Genomic DNA, 20,769 nt, shown 5'->3' with positions numbered 1-20,769 from the left:
AATTCCAGCAGGAAGTGAGGAAATTCAAGGTCCTCACTGGCTAGAAACGTCATCACACCAGGATATATTTTGACCTCAGTTAACCAAGATACAGTAGCTCTATAGAGACAGGAAGAAGGCAACGAGGAAGCTGATCCTGGAAATGAAGGCAAAGGCACTTTGTCATCTTGTGGACAAATCCAGATGCAGCATTTAAGGCACAATACCAATGGACAGATAACCAGAATGAGAGTTCACTGAAGTCGACAAGTGATGGACCACGGAGGCTTATTACCCAGACAAATCATTAGTATGAGTCACTCATACTCTTAAGGGCATCATTTAGTGTGCTCTTACTGTATCAAACGACCTTCACTTAAGTTTACTAATGGCAGAAATGACAAGAATTGTTCTTCTGTGCTCCTTTTCTGTACCTCAGATCAATTTGAGCTGAAAGAGTGTCGTGGTATGTATGTTGAATATAGAAACAATTACAACAAGAGCTCATTCTTAAGTGCAGTCCTACCAGGCTAAGCAGCATAAGAATTAAAAGCAAGAAGACCAGCAAGAGCGATTCCAACTGAACCCGTTCTTTTGCGGATTTGTCAGAGAGCTTTGAACCGCACACTGAGTCAATATTTGGGCATTTAATTAGGAGTTCAAAATTGCTTCTCTAATTCCAACTGCACACTGACTGTGTAAATCCAAAGTAAGAACAAGACGAGCCAGACTTACCTTCAAGAGGCATTTAAAAATATCTTGCTGGGAGAGTTGGAATCCAAATTAAAAGTGCATAAATGGCCCTGTTCTGCTTGTGGATTGAGTCTCTCACCAGCGATTGGATTAAAATTTGGCAGGCTGATCTTGGTCAATATAATAATAATAATGAATTAAAAAAATTTCACTGTGTTTTTAACACCCCCTTTTTCCAGGAATACACGACAAGGTTGGGGTGTCATCCATGTCAAACCTTGTAGACTAAAGTTGAAGTTTGTGTATTGCTTCTGTGTCAGCGAACTTATTGACCTAGTGTTATTGTGTCTTAGTGAACTTTGGAAATGTAATTCTTCCTTTCTGATTCGTGAACTGTCTGGAAACATCTCCACCAATAAGCTTTGTTAATGATTTAACTCATAACTAGAAACGGAATGATTAGCATATATTTTGACACACCAAAATATTGTTTTTAAAAGCAGCAATGGCTCATTTGTCATGTCTATTATTGTATTTTTGGGCATAATTGATATCCTCTTAAAGGTCGACGAGAAAGCACAGGGGACTGCAGCATCCAGAAATACTTGTGGCTTCATTTCTGCTCCAGCTGTTTCTATATGTAGCTCAGGAGGCGGGATTGTTTTCCCAGGATCCAGCCATGAGGGCCGGCCAGGCCTGTCTGAGACAAGGGCTGTCCCTGCCACAGAATGAAAAGAAAGAAAAAAAAGTGGGTGGATTATGTGGACTTTGCGGAAGCCTTATCCAACCCTTCTTCTCTTTCACTTTGTAGGCCGTCCTCACTCACCCACCCACACAGAGACAAAGTCAGGATATGACATCATCTATGGGAAGAGAAGCCAAACAACTTTTCTGTCTTCCCTGTGTTGTATGTGCTGTACTGGGAGAAGTCAGTCTCTGTTGTCGGGCGGTAAAAAGGGACTGAGGAGCGAGAGGGGGCACAGCAGCCGGAGCGGTCCCCCACAGGGAGTTTAAAGTGTGCCAGTGCCTCAGAATCCAAAGTCGTAGAAGATCAGCCAGGTATGGTTGCAGCAATGTTCCTCATTTTTAGCTTTTTGCTTTTCATTCCACAGGCTCACGTTCTTTCATTTCACTGATGGGAATTGAAGGTATTTTGGTAGTCACGTCCTGTCTCTGGAGAAGTGTGTGAGAAATTTCTGATCATCTCTGTGCAAGATAAGACTTGCCCCTGGTTTGGAGCTGTTGCAACATGCAGGGAGAAGTATTGCGAGTGAAATTGGAAAACCTCCCTGTCCTTTCTTTCCTACGTGACACAGTGGTGCAGGGTGAAATGAAACGTTGACGCTTTCCTCAGAGGACCTTTTGTTGTGGGCTCATTTGGGGCTATCTCATGACTACATATGTGAGTGGAGTACTAGGCTTAGACTGTAAGAAAGCACTGGCTTTCAAACTTCTCTGACGCACTTGTGGCTTTGCTCAGAGTAACAGACAAATGTTTCCTCTGTCAAAAAGCTGAAACCGACACACGTCTCATTCATGTCACAGAGAAATGATCGCAGGAAGTGTCGAGAGATGCGAATGGACACAAACGCGGATGTACGACAGTGTCATGTTGCAGCCGCTGCAGTCACACATGAGGAGGTGACAAAATGAAAGCGTCCTGAGGGTAATGAGTGTCTGCAGCGGCTGATTGGGATCAGCAGAGTGAGGAGTCATATCTCAGTGCTGACATTAATTTTTTGTCATCAGAATAGATTTGATGTTGGGTGAAATGACTGTTGATTAGGGTCTTGCTCCCTATCAGTGAGCATAACACGGCAGATGTTAAAGAGAGGACACCCATGTGACTCTTCAGGCCGATCTTCATCGCTTTACGGCATCTTTAGTTACACGGCGCAAGAGGGGCTTGGAGAGTTGTCAAGTTTGCATTCCATTCTTCATCCCTCTATGCCTAAACTTTTTTCACTGTTGTGTCTGAGCATCTGAGTCAATGCACTGAAGACAATCTACAGCACTGTAACTAGCAGCTGTCAGTCTGCAGTCGTGGGTGGTGAATTAGCATTTGATCTTTTATTTTGACTTTGTTAAGCACATGCAAATGCACTTAGATATTTTCCTTGTGAATACTGTTTCTCTTGCGCTGTGTTAGCCTGTGATACCAATCCTCATGTGATTCTAATAATCGTTGAAAAAAAAGCATCTTTACTTCTGTGTTTCTTTTTTAATTTCCCCATCCATATTTTTAATTCTATCTGCCCTGTTTTGAATTTTATGTTTATTATTTATCCAAAAATTACCTTCTTCATATTTTATCTAGAGTTGTGCGGCATTTGTAATATATATAGTATGAAAAATATTTTTCCTAGAGTGGTGTGCATTGAAGGAGTTTGTAGGCCTGTGAGAACATTGCTGGAAACCCTGGAAATGGAGTTGCTCAAAGCTGCTGTTGATACCACGTGAACTTGCAGACGTCCTCCAGTTCTGGAAATATACTGTACCTGAATACCTTTCACAAATTTATTGCAAAATAGTTTCTGCCTTAGAAACACAACAAATGAACACAAAATAGATATTTCAATCTTCACAAAATTACTTCATATCTTTCAAGCTGAAGGGTGAGGTTCAAATCTTACTGAAGCAGAGGTATTTGGGTGAAGATAGGGTGCCCTCCTCCACACTAGGACACTTGGTAAATAAGTGAAAATGGGCAGCATGGAGGTCCTGGTTAGCATGTGGCTTACACAAAGCTTGAATTCAAAACGAGTTGGTAACTTGTTTCTCCTCATCTTCTCTAGTGTCCTAACTGAAATTGTTGTTTTTTTGCAGAGAGAAGCCAAATCATTTGATAAAAGCATTAAAGCGCCTGACAGAAGTGGATCCAGGTTCTACGCTATCTTTTATTCTGGATAGCTCGACTCTGCAAAGGCAATGGCATTGTGTCTTGGACAAGTGTTCAGCAAAGACAAAACGTTTAGGCCTCGAAAACGTTTCGAACCGGGCACTCAGCGCTTTGAGCTCCACAAGAAGGCCCAGGCCTCACTCAAGTCCGGCTTGGACCTGAGGAAGGTGGTTCAGCTGCCCGAGGGTGAGAATATTAACGACTGGATCGCAGTACATGTGGTGGATTTCTTCAACAGGATCAACCTCATCTACGGTACAGTGAGTGAGTACTGCACCGAACGGACCTGCCCCATCATGTCTGGGGGTCTGAGGTACGAGTACAGGTGGCAGGACGGACAAGACTACAAGAAACCCACCAAGCTTCCTGCTCTCACATACATGAACCTGATGATGGACTGGATTGAGTCTCTCATCAATAACGAGAACATCTTTCCCACCAGAGTCGGTATGTGCATCTTTTTTTCCTCCAATTTCCAAACGCCTCAAGCGATAATGTTCTCTATTTTGCACTGCAGGTGTTCCCTTCCCAAAGAACTTCCGGCAGGTCTGCAAAAAGATCCTGAGCCGCCTTTTCAGGGTGTTTGTACATGTTTACATCCATCACTTCGACAGCATCTGCAGCATGGGCGCTGAAGCTCACATCAACACCTGCTACAAGCACTATTATTTTTTCATTTCAGAATTCAACCTCATTGATCACTCTGAACTGGAGCCGCTGGTGAGTATAATGCTTGCTTCAACAGTTACTCTGGTACGCGTCGCCAAAACAATGCATACTGACACACGAGAATGGATGGGGATGAATCCTGCAAATAACTGCATTGAAAACTGAAAACAAGACAAAACAAAACACCAATTAGGAAAAGTCATCCTGTGTAATAAATATTGCTCTCTACTACTTGAAAACCACAACAAAGAGCTTTGTCCAGTCCCCTTTCATCCAGAACACCACCATCATTTTAGGTATTCATTATCCATGTATATACAGTATATGTAGGTCATAACATTGATTATTTATTATTTTATTGTGTCTGATTATTTGGAATAGTAGTGAAATTGGACTTATTGCCAATATGATTCCAAGTTTTACACTTTTCCTTTTTTTATTTTGCAGAAAGAGATGACAGAGAAAATATGTCACTAAACAGTTTTTCAAAGATGGAAAGTTTCATCGCACCATGAGCCCTTTGAACCACCACTAGCAGAACTGTTGCACAACTTCTTTATGTATCGTTGGGATTACTTGTAATGCAAGCTTGTATCCATTCTGTTTCGTTGGTGCTGTGTTGTCAGTTTATTTGGCCTTTTATTTTCTCGGGGGATTTTCCCGCTGCGCATGTTATGTTTAATGTCTTGTAACGTTTTTTTTTTTTTCTTTTTTTTGCAATCCTTGTTTGATAATAAAAAAATAGTGTTTTTAATACGTGTTTCTTCTTCTTTTTCTGCTTCTAATAAAGCAGGCAAATGGTCATTCATCGATGTAAGGTCATGGTTCTGACTCACAATTCTTATGAAATGAAGCACTATTTAACAGGGTTGTGTTGTGTCAGCCGAGCCTTTAGTTTGACAGCAGCCAAATCTTCGTAAATAAGCCGATCGTCACGAGTCAAGCATCCGCAGCACGCAGTGAAGCGGTCACGAGGACAGACTGGTGACGTGTCGAGAGAACGGTGGTGTGCACCAATCACGGCAAGCACAATGCGGAAGAGGGCGTGGTTAATTTCTGTTTATGTGTTTTCCCGCCCCGTGCGTCATTTTGCTACTCTGATGGATTTTACAAAGCAATGGACGTATACATCAGCTCCTGGAGACTGTGATGAAGGGGATTCGGTCAGTTCGGAAACGGAAATCAGGTCTGGGTTGAATACTAACATAAGTTAATAGGTTCTGTTTCTGCCAATTCTCCTACTTCTGTTGGATTATTGGTAGAATATGTGCTAATTTTGTGCTAGCTAGCTGACAGCCATGGTTTACAAATGTACCGGCGTTTTACCATCAATTAGCAATATAATGTCTATCTAGGTATGATATCTTGGTATCTAGTTTAAGATAGACTATCGTTTCATATTGGAGTAGACGTTCGACGTGTGGACTCAATTGCTAACGTTAGCTTGACAGGCTATGAGCCACAGAGTGAACCATCGACCCGGTCTCATAAGAAAAGACTTTTTGTATTAATTTGAATTGTAATACGCGTCAGAACAGTGGCGTTGTGACTTGATTGGAATGTTAAGTAAAATCGAAAGAATTGTTTGGTTTTAGAGTCTTGATTTGTTCGATCGCTGACATGACTGAATGAACCGTGATTTCATGGTGACTTACTGACCCGTCGAAGGTATGAGCTAGAAAACGAACAGAAGAATGAAACAACACATCAACATTAACCTTTACTCGTCATCAATATACCGGCAGCTGTCAGTGGATGACAGGCAGAGGGATGAGCCAGTCCTTTGCGTCACCTGTGAAACGGAAGACACTCTTGATGATCCCGTTTAGCTGTTCTTAAACACACGTTATTGCTTATGCTATAAGTTTTGAGTTTGACTGACATGTCTGTGTTGTTAGTTGACAGATATGGTGAGGCACAGCGTGATGACAGAGGTCCAAACCTTCCAGCATTCACTCCAGGTAATGATCATGCAAACTTGAATACAAATACAACTGGCTAATATTGGAATCTCCCCAAGATGATATTTATATAAAGTGAGTCATGATTCTGTGTTTGATCTGTTCAGTTCCTTCTCTTGTGGTGTCAAAGTTTTACTTTCATGGAGTTTCCTGAAATGATAGCAGGTTCTTTTTTGGCAGGTTACCAAGGAAAAGAAATGAAACTCTTCAGTTCTGTTTGAATTGGCGCTCCCCATTTTGCAATGTTCTGCTGTCTTTTTCTGCCATCTTCTCCACTGTTCTACTGCCTCTACTTCACTGTGCTCCCGTTCCCATGTGACCTCTTCGGTCTTTCACAGGGCAGCTCCCTGGCTGTGGGCCAAGTAGGCCAAAGCAGAGTGCAGATGCAAGACAATGGGGTCATTTCAGATGGACAGCAGTTGCTGCCACTCGTCCCTACAGGTACGATTGTTGAGGTTTCGTGACACACACACATACACATTATTTAATTGGAAGTTTTTGTTTTCTGTAACCCATTTCAGAAGTTGAGAAAAGCCAGCCTGTTAACATCCCGGATGCTGCAAAGAAAAAGAAGAAGAAACGAACCAGAGCCACTGATAGCTCCACAGGCACTTTTGATGGTAGTAAAATACAATGTTGTATATTTGACAGATGTGATGATGTTTCTAGCACTTCTCACTCTGCTTGATATGTTTGCACTTTAGATCTCTATAAGCTGACTGGCGAGGTTCTTGGTCAGGGGGCTTATGCTAAAGTCCAAGGGTGTGTCAGTCTCCAGAATGGAAATGAATTTGCTGTTAAGGTGAGAAAAAAATATTATAATAATAGTTACAATGATATTTTTGGTTTCTAAAATTGAAAACAATGACTCTCACTTGAGACCTATAAACTTACATTTTAACCTGGGATTTCATTGTGTCTTTGTTATTCTAAATATATTGAATGATGGAGGAGACACTTCTTCCTATTTAAGTCTTTAAATTTGACGTGCTAATTTCCAAGCTGTGAATGTATCATTTGGTGACATAGATCATTGAGAAGAGCGCTGGACACAGCCGGAGCCGAGTGTTTCGGGAAGTAGAGACGCTATACCAGTGTCAAGGAAACAAGTGAGTTTGTTCTGTCGTGCTACAGATACAGGATGTTTTAAAAAGAGGATATTCATTTTTAAAATGTCTTTCATCAGGAACATTTTGGAATTGATCCAGTTCTTTGAGGACAACTCCTGCTTTTATTTGGTTTTTGAAAAATTGCGTGGAGGTAAGATCAAACCTATTTTTTTTAACTCAATTTATCTATAGTGTTACTAAGTGATGTTTTGTAGGATCCATTTTGACGCACATCCAAAACCGAAAGCACTTTGATGAGCTGGAGGCCAGTAAAGTGGTGAGGGACATTGCACAAGCGCTTCACTTTTTACACACAAAAGGTAAAGCAAATCGGTGTCAAAACATTTGAGAATTGGTGTTTCACTTTTGCTCTTTTGTGATCCAGGTATTGCCCATAGAGACTTAAAGCTGGAGAACATCCTCTGTGAATACACAGACAGAGTAAGAGAATTGAAGAAAGCTTGGAAGGGGTTTTCAAGTTTCAGACCACCATTGTTTGATCTCACCTCAGGTGTCGCCGGTGAAGATTTGTGATTTTGACCTGGGAAGTGGAGTGAAACTCAGCAGCGCCTGCACTCCCATTACAACGCCTGAGCTCACCACACCGGTAACCGCTGACTTATCAACATGTTTATTACATGTTAACAAGGTCCTCTTCTTCAAACAACTTTTGCCAATTTTGCAGTTTTGCTATTGACTTATTTATGTAAAGAAAAGCCCTTGTGCACATTGAACTCAGAGTCTAAACCTCACCTACTGTCCCAAATGATATTTTCCAACAGTACTTGCCTTGCAAGCACAGTATCACTGCACACAAATAAGGACAAAACTAGTGAAGATGTCAAAGTTCTGGACGGAAAAAAAACAAGATTCTTAGGCGACACATTTAAGCTGTTTACATCAGTTCATATTTCGTAATTCTCTCGCAGCTGTTCAACTTGTTTGTGAACCTTGAGCTTGGATGTCAAAAGTGAAAAATTATTCCCACCTTAGAGCTTAAGATTTGGAAACAGAGGTTCTCTGATAACTTTGTATACTACTGTTATCGACCCAACCTTCTTCACCACCCTTATCACTGCTATGTGATGGCTAATCTGTGATAAACGTATTTCACTCTACTGCTTTGCCTTGTTTGTGGAAGGTGTGAGGTGGTTATTTTGGGAGAGGTTATACCTTGAGGGTTTCATTATGTACATGTCTGAAGTACATTTTTAAAATTCTGAGTTTGCTGCGTGAATGAGTGCAAGCTATTCTAGCTAACCAGAGGTCTATGTGTGGCCCTGCAGTGTGGCTCAGCCGAGTACATGGCTCCAGAAGTGGTGGAAGTCTTCACCGACGAGGCGTCCTTCTATGATAAGCGCTGTGACCTGTGGAGTCTGGGGGTCATTCTCTACATTCTGCTGAGTGGGAGTCCCCCTTTTACAGGACACTGTGGCACCGACTGTGGCTGGGACCGTGGAGAAACATGTAGAACCTGCCAGGTACATCAGCAAATTGGTACTCATTCATTGCCTGTATCCTAATGCTGATCTTGTCTCCTCAGAGTCAGTTGTTTGAGAGCATTCAACAGGGCAAGTACGAGTTCCCAGAGAAGGACTGGGCTCACATCACAGATGCCGCCAAGGACCTCATCACCAAGCTGCTGGTCAGAGATGCTACTCTGCGCTACAGTGCTGCTCAGGTCCTCAAGCACCCATGGGTGCAGGGGGTGGGTACCAAGTCACTGCAGCCCTGAAAAAAAAAAAACGGCCTTGCACTGTAACTTCCTAAATATATTCCCTTTATCTGCATGACAGAACGCTCCAGAGAGAGGTCTTCCAACTCCTCATGTTCTGCAGAGGTGAGGTGCAAGTGTGGCGTTTTGACCTTCAGTGTCCAAATTTTTCTTAAATGGCCTCCCTCATTTGGAGAGTGACAAAGTAGCTGAACGACATGTTCATTTCCTGGCTGTCTTATCACCCAACACATTTCCTGTAGTGTTGTGACTCTTTGCAGGCAGAGAATATCGACATTTTTAGGCCCTGCGTGGAGAAGCACAGCAGGATTAGCTGTTTGTTTGAGATGATGATCTAAAATCCTAATGGAACCCAAGCACTCAGCTGTACTGTTCTTCGCACCAGAATGACTTCATCACAAACAGCCTGCCAAGAACTCAAATGACCTTGCACTTGTTCTGGTTTTGTGTGTAAATCACTATTCTGCTCTCAGAGTTTTTATTCAGCATGTACAATTTAAATTCCCTCTCTGTGCTCCAGGAACAGCAGCACCAAAGATCTGAGCCAGTTTGCAGCTGAAGCCATCGCATTTAACCGGCAGCTATCGCAGCACGACGAGCAGCAGGAGGATGTCGGAGCTGACGTCTGCTCCATGAGACTTTCTCCGCCTTCCAACTCCAGACTCGCTCGCAGGCGAGCCCAGTCCAATGCCATGCGTTCCCAGGACTTTAGCGCTTCAGCTGACGACATGGCAGCCTGAAAGCATCCCTCCTCACGGGTTTGTCTTGACCTCCTGAGGGCTTTTGTTTTACAAATGATCTTAACGTTATCTGTTCCTGGTGTTTCCTTGTAGCCAGTCTTATCACCACGGGAAGAACTGGCCTTGGCTCGTGTCCTGCGGTTTGTTCAGGAATGTATTTGCACACTCTGGAATTTAAAAGGACTTTTATTTGCCAGTAATGACATCGTTTCAGCGTTCTCTCTTACATATCAGAACAAACATTTATTGAGTTTAATTTGGCACATTCTAGCAGATGACGCTGACCCTCGTCCGTGTTGACTTTTTTTTCCAACTGTGAATCGATTATTTTAATAGCTGGAAAACATTTGAATAGATTAGATTTTTATTTTTCCAACAAACTGTTTTTAAAATATAACTCAGTTGTATTTTATGTTTTAGAAAGGTTCGAGAAGGTGTAAGGGACAGATTCTTAATTCAACATCAACACTTCCTCCTCAGCTACTTAAACAAGTGTATTCCGTTAAGCACATTGTTCATAACACACTTAAAATGCTGGTTTAGATCCATCAAATATTATTTTTCCATATGTTTTGATGTGGTCTCAGTGGGTCAGATGATGGCACTTGGGTCGTACATTTTTATTTCATGTTCTGGTCTGTACACACTGCCATTTGTTCATATTTGAGAATACCTCTGAGTTTTTTGAGTGACATGAAAAGTTTTTTTTTTTAAGCTGATGGATGGTTGGATGGATAACAATGGTGGTGCAACAGAAAATGTGAAATTTTACCCAATAATATTTATTTTTATACAAGCGTAGACAGAGTTGTGGATGTTAAAAGGGAATGATGGCTATGATTTTGTTTTCTTTTTTTGCTGATGGTGAATTAAGCCAACTATTTGATGAACAGTATGTATTTTTGAGTGTTTGTTTACAGGGTGTGAGGAGTCAGTGTTATTCCCGCAGTTAATCACTTATCACTAACTCTTAACCCCTGCTAATGTGTGCACCACACGTCACTTGAATTAGCGCCGTTGCCGTGGACACCGCATCTCTATAGCAACAAAGGGTCTTCTTGGGATGACAGCGAGTTACCCAGAATGAAAACCCACATTAGGGCGCGACCACTTGCTACATTAAAGCCCTCATCCTCATTATGAATCATAAAGGACGTGCTTGTTTACACCATTAACTTTAATGGTTTCTGAGGTGAGGTGGTTACAGGCGAGAGATGAAACCGCTGTCAAATTTATCACTCTAATGCTGAGTTTTTAATAAATGTCATCTTCCCCAATCTAGTGTTTGATGTCAATGGTCTTTTAATGTATGGAGAAAAAGCCATAATGCAATCTGGCTGCTGCTCTCAGTCTCTGTGAATGCTACAGTAAACACAAATGTTAAATGATACATAGTCAGTAGCCTAGATAGGTGACAACGTATATTTCAGATGTAGCTGTATTATTCATGAGCAAATATAGTGTTACACCTATTTAATCAAACAGCCCTTCAGCGAACAGATGATCATTATTTATTAAACCTTTTTAATGCCTGGCCAAATGTGGCTCCAAGTACTCTCAACAAATCAAATACCAAACCAAAAACCCTTAGACAAGAAACCTTTCACCCTCCCTTCCCCAGCTCAGCGAGTGACTTATTAATAACGAAATATTGAGACAATATATTAAGACAAGAAAAGCAGGTTACAAAACCTGAACCCTGCAAACAGAATATTAAGGCTTCACGTTGAGAAATCCCAGCAAGATTAAACATAACGGGGAAAAACATATATTACAACATATATTAGAGATGACGCACGTTAAAATAACATACAACACTAATAATAGAAACGTATTGAAGACAGCTTTTGAGAAACTCCTGAAAATGATTTAATTTCCTTCATTCACCCATTCATTCATCCATTCATTCACGATATTCCCCTTTATGACTTGGTTCTATGGGCGAGACCCATTTAGTGTCGCAAGTTCTATATGTTACAGGCTGTGGGAGAGTTGTTCCACACACACAAACACAAGAGCTGCACACTGGAAGTCATGGAAGACCCTTTTCATGCTCCAAACAAAAATGATGTTTGACTTTGAAATACATTTTCCCCCATTGATAAGCCACACAAGTTTGGCTCAAGCTCCTCCCGCACATGAACCGCGTGGGCTGTGGCGCACCCCTGGTGGAATATATAGGTAACGCAGCCGTGATGGTCTGGCTGTCACTCTGATCATCTTCTGCTGGATGAGCCCACCACTCGGAACATGGACCACAGTGAGACCGCGGGACCGAACGCGACTGATCCTCCGCTGTAAAGTAAGTGAGATTCAGAAACTGTTGCTGTTGCTGTCAATCCATTTGAAATCACGTGGACATGTGGTTGATAGCAGTACATGTTGACGAGTGAATGACGAGTTCATGGAATGTAGTTGTCCTAAAACAAGGGTTCAAAGTTGTCTTTTATGAGAAAGATATGATTTTATTGGATGAAGAATTATATAATCACCATGGAATAGCATATTGAAGACTCTTTGAAACACTGGTTCAGTGGTTCGTTATTTAAACCGGCATGGTCGAAATAAATAAATTAAAAAAAATAAATAAATAAATATAAACTGACTTAGCTTTATTTGCTCCTTTCACTGATGACTTATGAAGTTGCTGTTGTAATGCTTTTGATTGACGCCATCTTTGCTTCGACTTAAAATCATTTAAACTTTAATTTCCAGTTATTATATGAACTGTATTGTGGGGATGATGAACTGATTTTAAGTGTAACATCAATTATTATTAAATGCTCATTTGATTTAAAACCTTACAGCGATAATTTTTTGCCTTCTCTGGTTCTCACATAGCTTGAGGAGAAATGGCGTTGCCGGAGAAGACTTCCAGACCGTGTGCCAAGAAGGCCACCCAGCAGAACCCCCTGCGTCACCAGAGCCTGCCCTCCCCGGCTCTGTGCTGCGCCTGCGGGCTCTGCATCTTGCTCGCCGGCATCAACATCACTCTGGTGGGAGCTTTCGCCTTCAGCACCTTCATCCCAACAGGGAACCCGGCGATAGTGATCGGGCCGCTCCTGCTGCTCATCGCTCTGGGATTCTTCACCACCTGCTGCGTGGTCAGCCGGAGACCCCAGTCCCAGTCGGGCGACGCAGCTAAGGGGGACCAGAAGTGGGGCCTGGTCAGGATGGGGACGGCCACGTTTGAGATGGAGACCAGCGAGCACACGCTGCAGGACACCACTGGCGTGCAGCTCAGTCCCACCAACTCAGCAAGTTGCTCACACAAGTCCATGTCCAGCCACGGCAGCGGTGCTCAGGCTGATGACAAAGATTCCGATGACAAATGCTGAAGTCATTATAAAATACTTTGGCCTCAGACGCCAGAAAATTCTCTCTGCATCGGCTCAACTCCAAGGGTCTTGCAGATGACTGATCTTGCAGACGGAGGAAACTCATTTCCTTGGTTTCTCATTATAACCTGGACTCCATGATCATTTGGCTTGTCACTTGTGTGAGTCACAGTTGAGGGCTGTGTGTGTCGAGACGGTACCTGAATGTTGACAGCCTGTCTGTGAGAAGTTGGTTCTCCTCTGCCTGTGGTGATTCCTGCTGAACCCTCTCATCATTTAGTGAATCCACAAGGGCGTGTCCCCTGTTGAACTGAGGGCAGCTGTGGAATAATTCATGGATCCTGGTGTCTGAAAAAGTGTCATTTACGTGTAATAACTGGGACAGACAAAATGTCCTGCATACTTTGGGCTGCATCCTAAATGGTGTTTGTTAGTGGTGCTAAGTATCTTGTTCCTTAACTCAGAAGACTGAGCTATACTGTGCGATAAGTATTAAAGTCTTATTCTGGCACATGTGGCATGTAAATTGTAAAACTAAATATTCTGCATTCTTGTGAGCAAAAAGAACAGTCAGAACCTTCCATCTTGTAAATGTCAACTGACTAAAATTTAATGGAAAAATCAGAGCAAACTTGAGTTTCGTGGTGTATGTCAATCATAGCCCAACAGCTGGTGATGTTTTATGAGAGGAAAGAAAGAGAGATGAATGTTTTGGCCCAAAAATTCCCTCTTATCAAAGTGCACCCAGAGGCATCACAGTCAACAGATCAATCCAAACATCACTGATCCAACATCTGTGTTTGCTCACCGTCTATCTGCAGTCCACACACAGTGCTGATCGCAGACCGCCAAAAGGATGAGATAACACATTCACCTTCCTGCTTTTCTTCTTACGCTGCACGACCAAACCTCATGAATGGAAGATACTCTTTGTCTGGTAGTGTGTGTGTGCCTTTAAGCATATCTATCCTAGTTTGAAGTATCCCATTACTTCAAAACAACAAGGTCATTATGAGTAGGTTTATGTTTAGTTAGCAGTCCTGGTTAAGGTTATCCATTTGCTTTGGATGAGAAGGTTCAGGGTGAGAGGCTGGGGAAAGCATTATGGCAAGGAACGGACCTCACAAAGACGGTGTGACAAACCTGTGTGTGTGTGTTTAATTATACTTGTGGGGATTCTTGTGACCAATTCTTGGAAATACCTACTTGTGGGGACATTTTTGCAGAAATAAATTTGAGGTTAGGTCATTATAACTGAATGTAAGTTTGGTTGAGCTCCTGGTAAAGGTGAGTCATTTGTTTTTAATGGTTAGGTTCAGCATGAGAGGCTGGGGAAAGCATGAAAGTCAATGAAATGTCCCCATAAAACATAAGAACATGACTATATGTGTCACTGCTGGCCTTAATAATGTGGTGAGTCAAATATAGAAAGTTTCTATGAAGAGCATGACATGTCATGGAGTCACTAGTAATAAGGTCATCTTGATCTGCGAAGAGAATCACCATATTTATTTCACTCTATTCTGTTGTTTTTTTTTTTCTTTTGCTCAAAGAAATCCTTCCATAAAAAGGATGCCCTGTTGCCACTCACTGTGTGTTAGTCTGTAAAGGATTTATTAATTTATATAGCTCTGTCCTCGCTCATCCCAAATGTTCACATAATTGTACGTGCTCACTGATATACGTGTTTTCATTTTTTCTAATACTTATTTCAATCTCATCTTGTTCTTTGTCATGGATTTCCACTGACATTTACATTACATTTACCATAAACGTCGCAACGCTATACATTATAGCGACCGAAAAAGATCAGATAGAGGAAAAGTTCTATTTGTTGTGAAAGCTCGACAGGACCATTTTTATGTCTGCTCTTTATTTCCTCTTTTCCTTACCTTTTTCCAAACAGTGGACATGTGTTTCTCTTTGTTTGTTTTGTTTTTCAGTGCTGCTCTGAGGTACCGTTGGTTTCCTCTTGTGTCCATGTAGTACCATTTGTGACATCCTGCATGATATGTTGAGTTGCTCCTGATCTATATATCTTTAGATAATTTTTTATAAAAGTACATTTGTGTTATTTAAGTTTTCATTCATTTTGACTTGCATGAATCTATGGGCGGACAGGTTATGAAGTGATCAATATCAGTGGGTTGTTTTTTTTTTTCTTCCAAAAAATGGACTCACAGATCAGGAATACAACCCTCTTAAAATTGTCAAAAGAGCATCACTAGTTTCTTTGGGAGTTGTAATTTGAGTCTTAATGGTTCCTATGACTTGCAATGAATAAATACCATGAATGAACGTCTGGGCAGACGAATGAAACAGAGTGTAATGGAGGATTCATTTTGTACTTGAGAGACATGTTTTTGGATCTACAAATCTGTATGAAAAGCATATATACAGTAGAATACTTGGCTAAAATAATAATAATAAAAAAAGTGGCAACGATAAATAAATAAATAACTTAAAAAGATAAGTACAAGTACAAATAAATCACATTAACACGATATATTTTGTCAATGATCTAGACACTTCTTGTGTAATGTTTTTTTTTTTTAAATGAGGAAGAATTACCTTTTATAAGTCCAAGCAAAGAAATACGTTGTCAGTACTGCTTTTGACCACGAGAGAGCGGCAATGACATTCACACGCAGCCTCAGGTGAGCCGTTCATCTTCGTGGTTATGGTGTGCAAGTCTCTCTTGGTGGCGCAGTGTCTGGTGGACGCCAAACTGCAGTTCTGCTCTGCAAGTCTTTCAGTTTTCGTCTGCAAGTTTGTTTGGGAAATGGTGCCAAACTTTGTTGCAACAAGTTTTGTTATCTCCCTTCATCCAAAGTGAGACCTTCTTCTTTTGTCTTTAGTCACAGACGTGAACCCAAATGACAGAGGAATGACAATAACATGGACACATTGTTGCTATAAATGAAGACGATCAAACTCAGTCAACAAGGCGTTGCACTGACTTACTTGTCTAAATCTGACAAAATCCGCAACATTAATTTGAACTTTTGACCCAAGTCACTCTAACTTTTACACTGCATTATGGAATTTGTACCAAGAGTGATGGAGGTCAGTATCGCTGACTACTATATGTTGGGGGACATTCCCTCTGTGAATGCCTTGATCCTCCAGCATCCAAGGGTTAGAGAATTACATTTCCCAGAACTAATACCATTCAACTTTGTCTGCATCATGGACCCCTACAAAACCACGCACTGGTCATTGGTTCCAACCTCTCTGCCCTAACACTTGTTGTTTTGCCCCCAGAACCAGACCAGTCTGCTCACCTGAGTCTCCATCATGCCCTTGAGCACCTGCCACTCCTGTGTCATGAACTGCTCATCTGAGTTAAAATCCAGGCAGTTGCATATTATCAACATTATAAAGTCACACTTTTTTTCTTCACCTTGTTACGTTTGCGCTTTAAACTGTTGTTTGCTGAAACTGGACTCTCCATTAATTCACTCTCAAAGTGAATAGTGCTAGTTCATTCTATTTATCAGTATTTTGTGTAAGAAAAAAAGACAGAAAAAGCCAGTCTCTCTTTTAAAATCTCTGGACCTTGGATACTGAGTAGCAATGTTACTGCTATGTATAATTGTGTGATAACTCCTGACCACTGCTTTGCTCTGCCGACGTGTCCTTGGGTCTCCTCTTGCTCCTGACCCGCCTACTAACGTCAGATTGTCTGGTAGCCGCCGCTTGGAAAAAAAAAAATTCCCTCAGGTAATAAACTACATTCTGGAATAAGCGCGTGAAGGAACAATAGCAAGGATGCAACGTCTTTGACCCCTATATGGAGATAAAACACTGTATATATATGTATATATTGTTAGTCCTCTGTCCCTCCCACTTTCCTCAGTCAAAATCTATTTTTATCATTTAAACCTAACCTCCAAAGTGTCCTTCTAAGCAACATCTTTCTAATTCCCTGAGACTCTGCTGACTGGGCCGTTGTTAAACAAACGATATCTCTGTCCTGACTGAATAATCCCAATCTAATTCAATACAAGGGCTGGTATTGAAATGACAGAAGGGGGAGGATTTCCCATCTGCTGATAAATGTGCAAATGTCCACGCTGATTCAGACGCCACATTTCAAGGGTCGGATTGATCCTTCATTTCTCGCCTCATTCTCTTGCAGTCGTGCTCCCTCCTTTCTTTAATGCAGAGCTGGTCATATTTGCTAGCAGATTAGCGCGGGCGCCGACTGACAGTTGCTTCTGCTCAAGGTATTTAGGAGACATAATTCATTCATAGATCTGGAAGTGCTCCCATTTTTTTATGCCAGTGGCGCTCATTCCTCAGGCAGGTGTGTCGGGGGAGATGAGGGCCAGGGCAGTTTTCATCTGATGTATTAGGTGGCATATGCAAGCGATGAATTACCAAGGAGGAAAGAAGTCAATTATCCACTCCTAAAGAGGGCCGGGGGCCGGCGCGGCCTAGGGGGCCCCTTCCGTATTTACCAAATCATTTCAGCTGGGGGTCCCGGCGGTGTGTGTGTGTGTGTGAGGGCGGCTCTGACCCTCTCCAGTTTAACCTACCCGCGCATGTTCGTCGCAACCTTCGCGGCTCACGAGGACCATGTTTGGATCCGTGCGGCCCTAATCCATTTCTATACACATCAACTCCACAAATTGATTCTGTGTGAGCTGGAATAGCCAAGCTGTGACTGCAGACGTTTCTGCGGTGGCCCACTTTACTCCCCCGACGCCTCTCGTATCAAAACGGGGCCCTGATTGACTGCACCGCTCTGACTAATAGAGTGGATATGGTAGATGAAATGCCAAGAACTCTATTCCAAAGTCTCTGTGTCCCCAGTCACTTTGCCTTGACATATTTTCACTTCTATCCTGTTTTTGATGGGCTGAGAGGAGGTGTGCTCCGGCGACGCCACTGAGCCGTCTGGACCCTCGGACATGGGCGGCTGAGCTGACAGAGCCTCTGGTTACTGACAGGACTGACACATAGGTAAATGAGGTCATTAGACTGCAGTATGTGAGGGCTGATATCTCAGTAATGGGTTTTAAGTTTGGAATTCGCCACAGCGGGAACAGAGCTGACGGCTTGGATGGATCTGTTGGCGAAAAGGAAAAGTCTTGCGGGTGATAGAAGGAAGAGAAATGTATGTAAATGTTTTAAGCGCAGAAGACAGTGATCTCCTTTGGCATGGAGAAATAAAACTTCCCTTCTGCCTTCACAGCTACTCCAGATTATATTTTCATCTCTCTTGCCTCAATTAAAAAAAAGAACTATAAAAACAAAAGGCAACTTTTCATCCTTTTGTTGTGATTTCCAAGGTTTATAATTTAAAGTCGCAGCTTGGCGAGTCTTAAGTAAGAGCGTCTAAATTTAGCGCTCGCTGATAAACTCTTAAGTTTTAAGACATAGGCTAATACGCCGCGGCGTTAGAACCAGTAGGATAGTTTAGTGGAGATTAAAGGACATATATAAAAGACTTGTGTAAAGCTCCGTCAAAAGCGGTGCAGTTGTTTGCCGGGGCATTTGCACATGGTGTTTAAAAAAAAAAAAAAAAAGAGGCCAGAAGTGGCTCACTGAGCTTTGGCAGTCGGCGAGTGAGTGATAAAGTCTCAGCATCAGTACCATTACTCCTCTTTGCTGCGGGGTGGAAATGAATGGTCGGCTTTTACGGCTGTTCTGGACCTCGTAGGTTCTCCACAGGCCCAAGATTTAGGAGGAGGGTTATGGTCACTCGGCGGACGGCGGGACGACTCACAGAAATGAAATGATACGCCATGGTGGAATAATGGTGGCAGGTTTATTGACTCCCTTGACTCGGTTTTTTGGGGAGATTCATCACTCTGAGAAAGTTATAGGAGGTAGGAGAAGGTCAGATTTTCACAGCCGGGTATGTGGAAGATGAAGGCATCAATTTATGCTCTGATTTATCACTTCTTCTTCTTTGCCGTTTCCTGTCACAGCAAGTTGGCCTCCTCCACCTCCACCTGTCTTTTATATCCTTCCATCTGACCATTCCCTTCCATGTCCTCCTGTCCTACAGGCTCCCTTTCTCTGCTCTCCATGTGCCTAAAGCATCCGAGTCTGGCCTCCCTATCTTTATCGCCAAATCTCGGTATGAGAGGTGTCCTTCTGATACTCGGTTCTGAACTTGCTCAATCTCATCATTCCCAATAGAAATCAGAGCATCTTCAACTCTGCTTTGTGTCAGAGCTACGTTACATCAGGTCTTACAACTGTTCTGCGGTGCAGTGATTCTTAACCATAGGGCCAGGGCCCACGGTTGGGCCGCAAGCGCCTCGAAGAGGGCCGCAAAAAGTTTTGGGTTTTACACCTTTGGCCTCAAGACGCTCAATTTTGAGACAATTTCCACATATGGTGGCAGTAGTGTGAACGTACTCTGAATTGACTTGACAGCTGCAAATCTGTGATAGTTAACAATTATGGAGAAGTTCTTGAAAAGAGGAAAATGATGAAAGTGATGCCACCCCCTCAACGGTAAAAACTGTTCATGAAAGCACCTGGTGACGCAGTTTTGAAAATAAATTAGACATTTTATGACAATATCTTCTTTGGAGTTGAAATAAAATGCATTATTTTTATTTTATAATATTTAGACATGATTTTATCATATTTATTTTATTCAAATATCATTGCAATGATCACATGGTTTCATGTCATTTCACAAGGTTTTGGTTTGTTCACATGTAAGTACATGAAATATGGTTGTTGATCACAAATGAAATCAGGAGTAATGAATCAGTTCTATTACTTGAATGGGCCCCGGGGCCCATTTGTTCTGGGAAAGGTGGGTCCCGAGATCAGATAGGTTAAGTGCCCCTGCTATAGAGTGTGCCTTTCCCTCAAGCTTCCACTGTTCTGTGATGTCAGGAGATCGCTCCTGACAGTCATCTCCATGCATTCCACCCTGCCTGCGCTCTCTTCTTCACCTCTTTTAATCTTTGTCCGTCACTCTGCATGACTTTTTTACTGCAGTATTTTCTTCACTGACCCTCCTCCCTCTCTCTGACTCACACACATGCATTCTGCCCTGGTTCTGACCTTCGTTCCTCTCCAGCTGCTACCTCCACCTCTCCAGCTTGTCCTACACCTCACCTTTACTCTCACTAACCACATCTGCCATTCTGTTGGACTTACATTAAAAATGAACATTAAAAAGTCAAATAGTCTTCATATAGCTCATGTTGGGGAATACCATGGCGTTCCCAAGATATCTGAGAGGCATCCTGGTACCTTGGTGTGGAACAAAGAGGCCTCTTCTGAGAACCAAACACCAGAGCCACTTCAACATGGCTCTCTCAATGTGAAGGAGCAGAGGTTCCTCAGATTCTCTGATTCAAACCGCGAGGGAAAGTTTCTGGAAGGTGGATTGACTGGTAAATCGAAATATATACTCCTTGTGGCCCAGCTCATTCACTTCAACATGTCGTGTGAGTGAAAGCAACATGTGTGTGACACTGACACCAGTCCTCCTGCAAAACCAGCGAGCCGGGACTAATAATTGTGCTTTCAACAAAGTACTGGCTCTTCAATCAACATCTGTCGGCCACCTCCACTCGACCGAGAGAATATAACACCTCAGCGTTGAGTAGAGGAACAGACAAAAAAAAAAACAAAACAGCCTCTTTCACTCTCTGAGGTGTGGATGA

At 42.3% G+C, this 20,769-nt stretch overlaps 3 protein-coding genes across 4 annotated transcripts; all 3 read left to right on the top strand.

Moving 5' to 3' along the window:
* Nucleotides 1-1,515: 1,515 nt before the first annotated feature.
* On the top strand, nucleotides 1,516-4,959 carry mob3c (MOB kinase activator 3C). Its single transcript, XM_053882813.1, has 4 exons — nucleotides 1,516-1,731; nucleotides 3,499-4,018; nucleotides 4,089-4,291; nucleotides 4,688-4,959. Exons 2-4 carry the CDS (start codon nucleotides 3,601-3,603, stop codon nucleotides 4,715-4,717), a joined length of 651 nt encoding a protein of 216 aa, XP_053738788.1. The 5' UTR covers nucleotides 1,516-1,731; nucleotides 3,499-3,600; the 3' UTR covers nucleotides 4,718-4,959.
* A 333-nt stretch (nucleotides 4,960-5,292) lies between these two features.
* Nucleotides 5,293-11,040, top strand: mknk1 (MAPK interacting serine/threonine kinase 1). 2 transcript variants are annotated; one of them, XM_053872655.1, is made up of 14 exons: nucleotides 5,293-5,426; nucleotides 6,139-6,201; nucleotides 6,540-6,642; nucleotides 6,723-6,821; nucleotides 6,906-7,003; nucleotides 7,231-7,310; nucleotides 7,388-7,461; nucleotides 7,526-7,630; nucleotides 7,696-7,751; nucleotides 7,822-7,917; nucleotides 8,597-8,791; nucleotides 8,854-9,018; nucleotides 9,107-9,150; nucleotides 9,566-11,036. In XM_053872655.1, the coding sequence occupies exons 2-14, from the start codon at nucleotides 6,148-6,150 to the stop codon at nucleotides 9,783-9,785; spliced, it is 1,389 nt and encodes a 462-aa protein (XP_053728630.1). In that variant the 5' UTR covers nucleotides 5,293-5,426; nucleotides 6,139-6,147; the 3' UTR covers nucleotides 9,786-11,036. The 2 variants fall into 2 exon arrangements, with proteins under 2 accessions (XP_053728630.1, XP_053728639.1); XM_053872664.1 differs by lacking the exon at nucleotides 5,293-5,426 and having other exon boundaries at nucleotides 6,143-6,201; nucleotides 9,566-11,040.
* A 955-nt stretch (nucleotides 11,041-11,995) lies between these two features.
* Nucleotides 11,996-13,123, top strand: LOC128754374 (transmembrane protein 275-like). The gene is made up of 2 exons (XM_053856993.1): nucleotides 11,996-12,087; nucleotides 12,627-13,123. Exon 2 carries the CDS (start codon nucleotides 12,638-12,640, stop codon nucleotides 13,121-13,123), a length of 486 nt encoding a protein of 161 aa, XP_053712968.1. The 5' UTR covers nucleotides 11,996-12,087; nucleotides 12,627-12,637.
* The last annotated feature ends 7,646 nt before the right edge of the window (nucleotides 13,124-20,769 follow it).

Source organism: Synchiropus splendidus, chromosome 1 (assembly GCF_027744825.2).
Source record: "Synchiropus splendidus isolate RoL2022-P1 chromosome 1, RoL_Sspl_1.0, whole genome shotgun sequence".
Lineage (NCBI taxonomy): Eukaryota > Metazoa > Chordata > Actinopteri > Syngnathiformes > Callionymidae > Synchiropus > Synchiropus splendidus.
Note: the sequence above shows the minus strand (reverse complement) of the source record. Positions and strands in the feature narration are given on the sequence as shown.

What these genes read in the sequence shown, in the direction of transcription:
- mob3c (XM_053882813.1), top strand. Translation starts at nt 3,601, where the DNA reads ATGGCATTGTGTCTTGGACAAGTGTTCAGCAAAGACAAAACGTTTAGG. An exon ending in CATCTTTCCCACCAGAGTCG is followed by an intron (nt 4,019 to 4,088) that starts GTATGTGCATCT and finishes TTTGCACTGCAG; the next exon opens with GTGTTCCCTTCCCAAAGAAC. An exon ending in ACTCTGAACTGGAGCCGCTG is followed by an intron (nt 4,292 to 4,687) that starts GTGAGTATAATG and finishes TTTATTTTGCAG; the next exon opens with AAAGAGATGACAGAGAAAAT.
- mknk1 (XM_053872664.1), top strand. Translation starts at nt 6,148, where the DNA reads ATGGTGAGGCACAGCGTGATGACAGAGGTCCAAACCTTCCAGCATTCA. An exon ending in TCACTTTTTACACACAAAAG is followed by an intron (nt 7,631 to 7,695) that starts GTAAAGCAAATC and finishes TTTGTGATCCAG; the next exon opens with GTATTGCCCATAGAGACTTA. An exon ending in CGCCTGAGCTCACCACACCG is followed by an intron (nt 7,918 to 8,596) that starts GTAACCGCTGAC and finishes GTGGCCCTGCAG; the next exon opens with TGTGGCTCAGCCGAGTACAT.
- LOC128754374 (XM_053856993.1), top strand. Translation starts at nt 12,638, where the DNA reads ATGGCGTTGCCGGAGAAGACTTCCAGACCGTGTGCCAAGAAGGCCACC.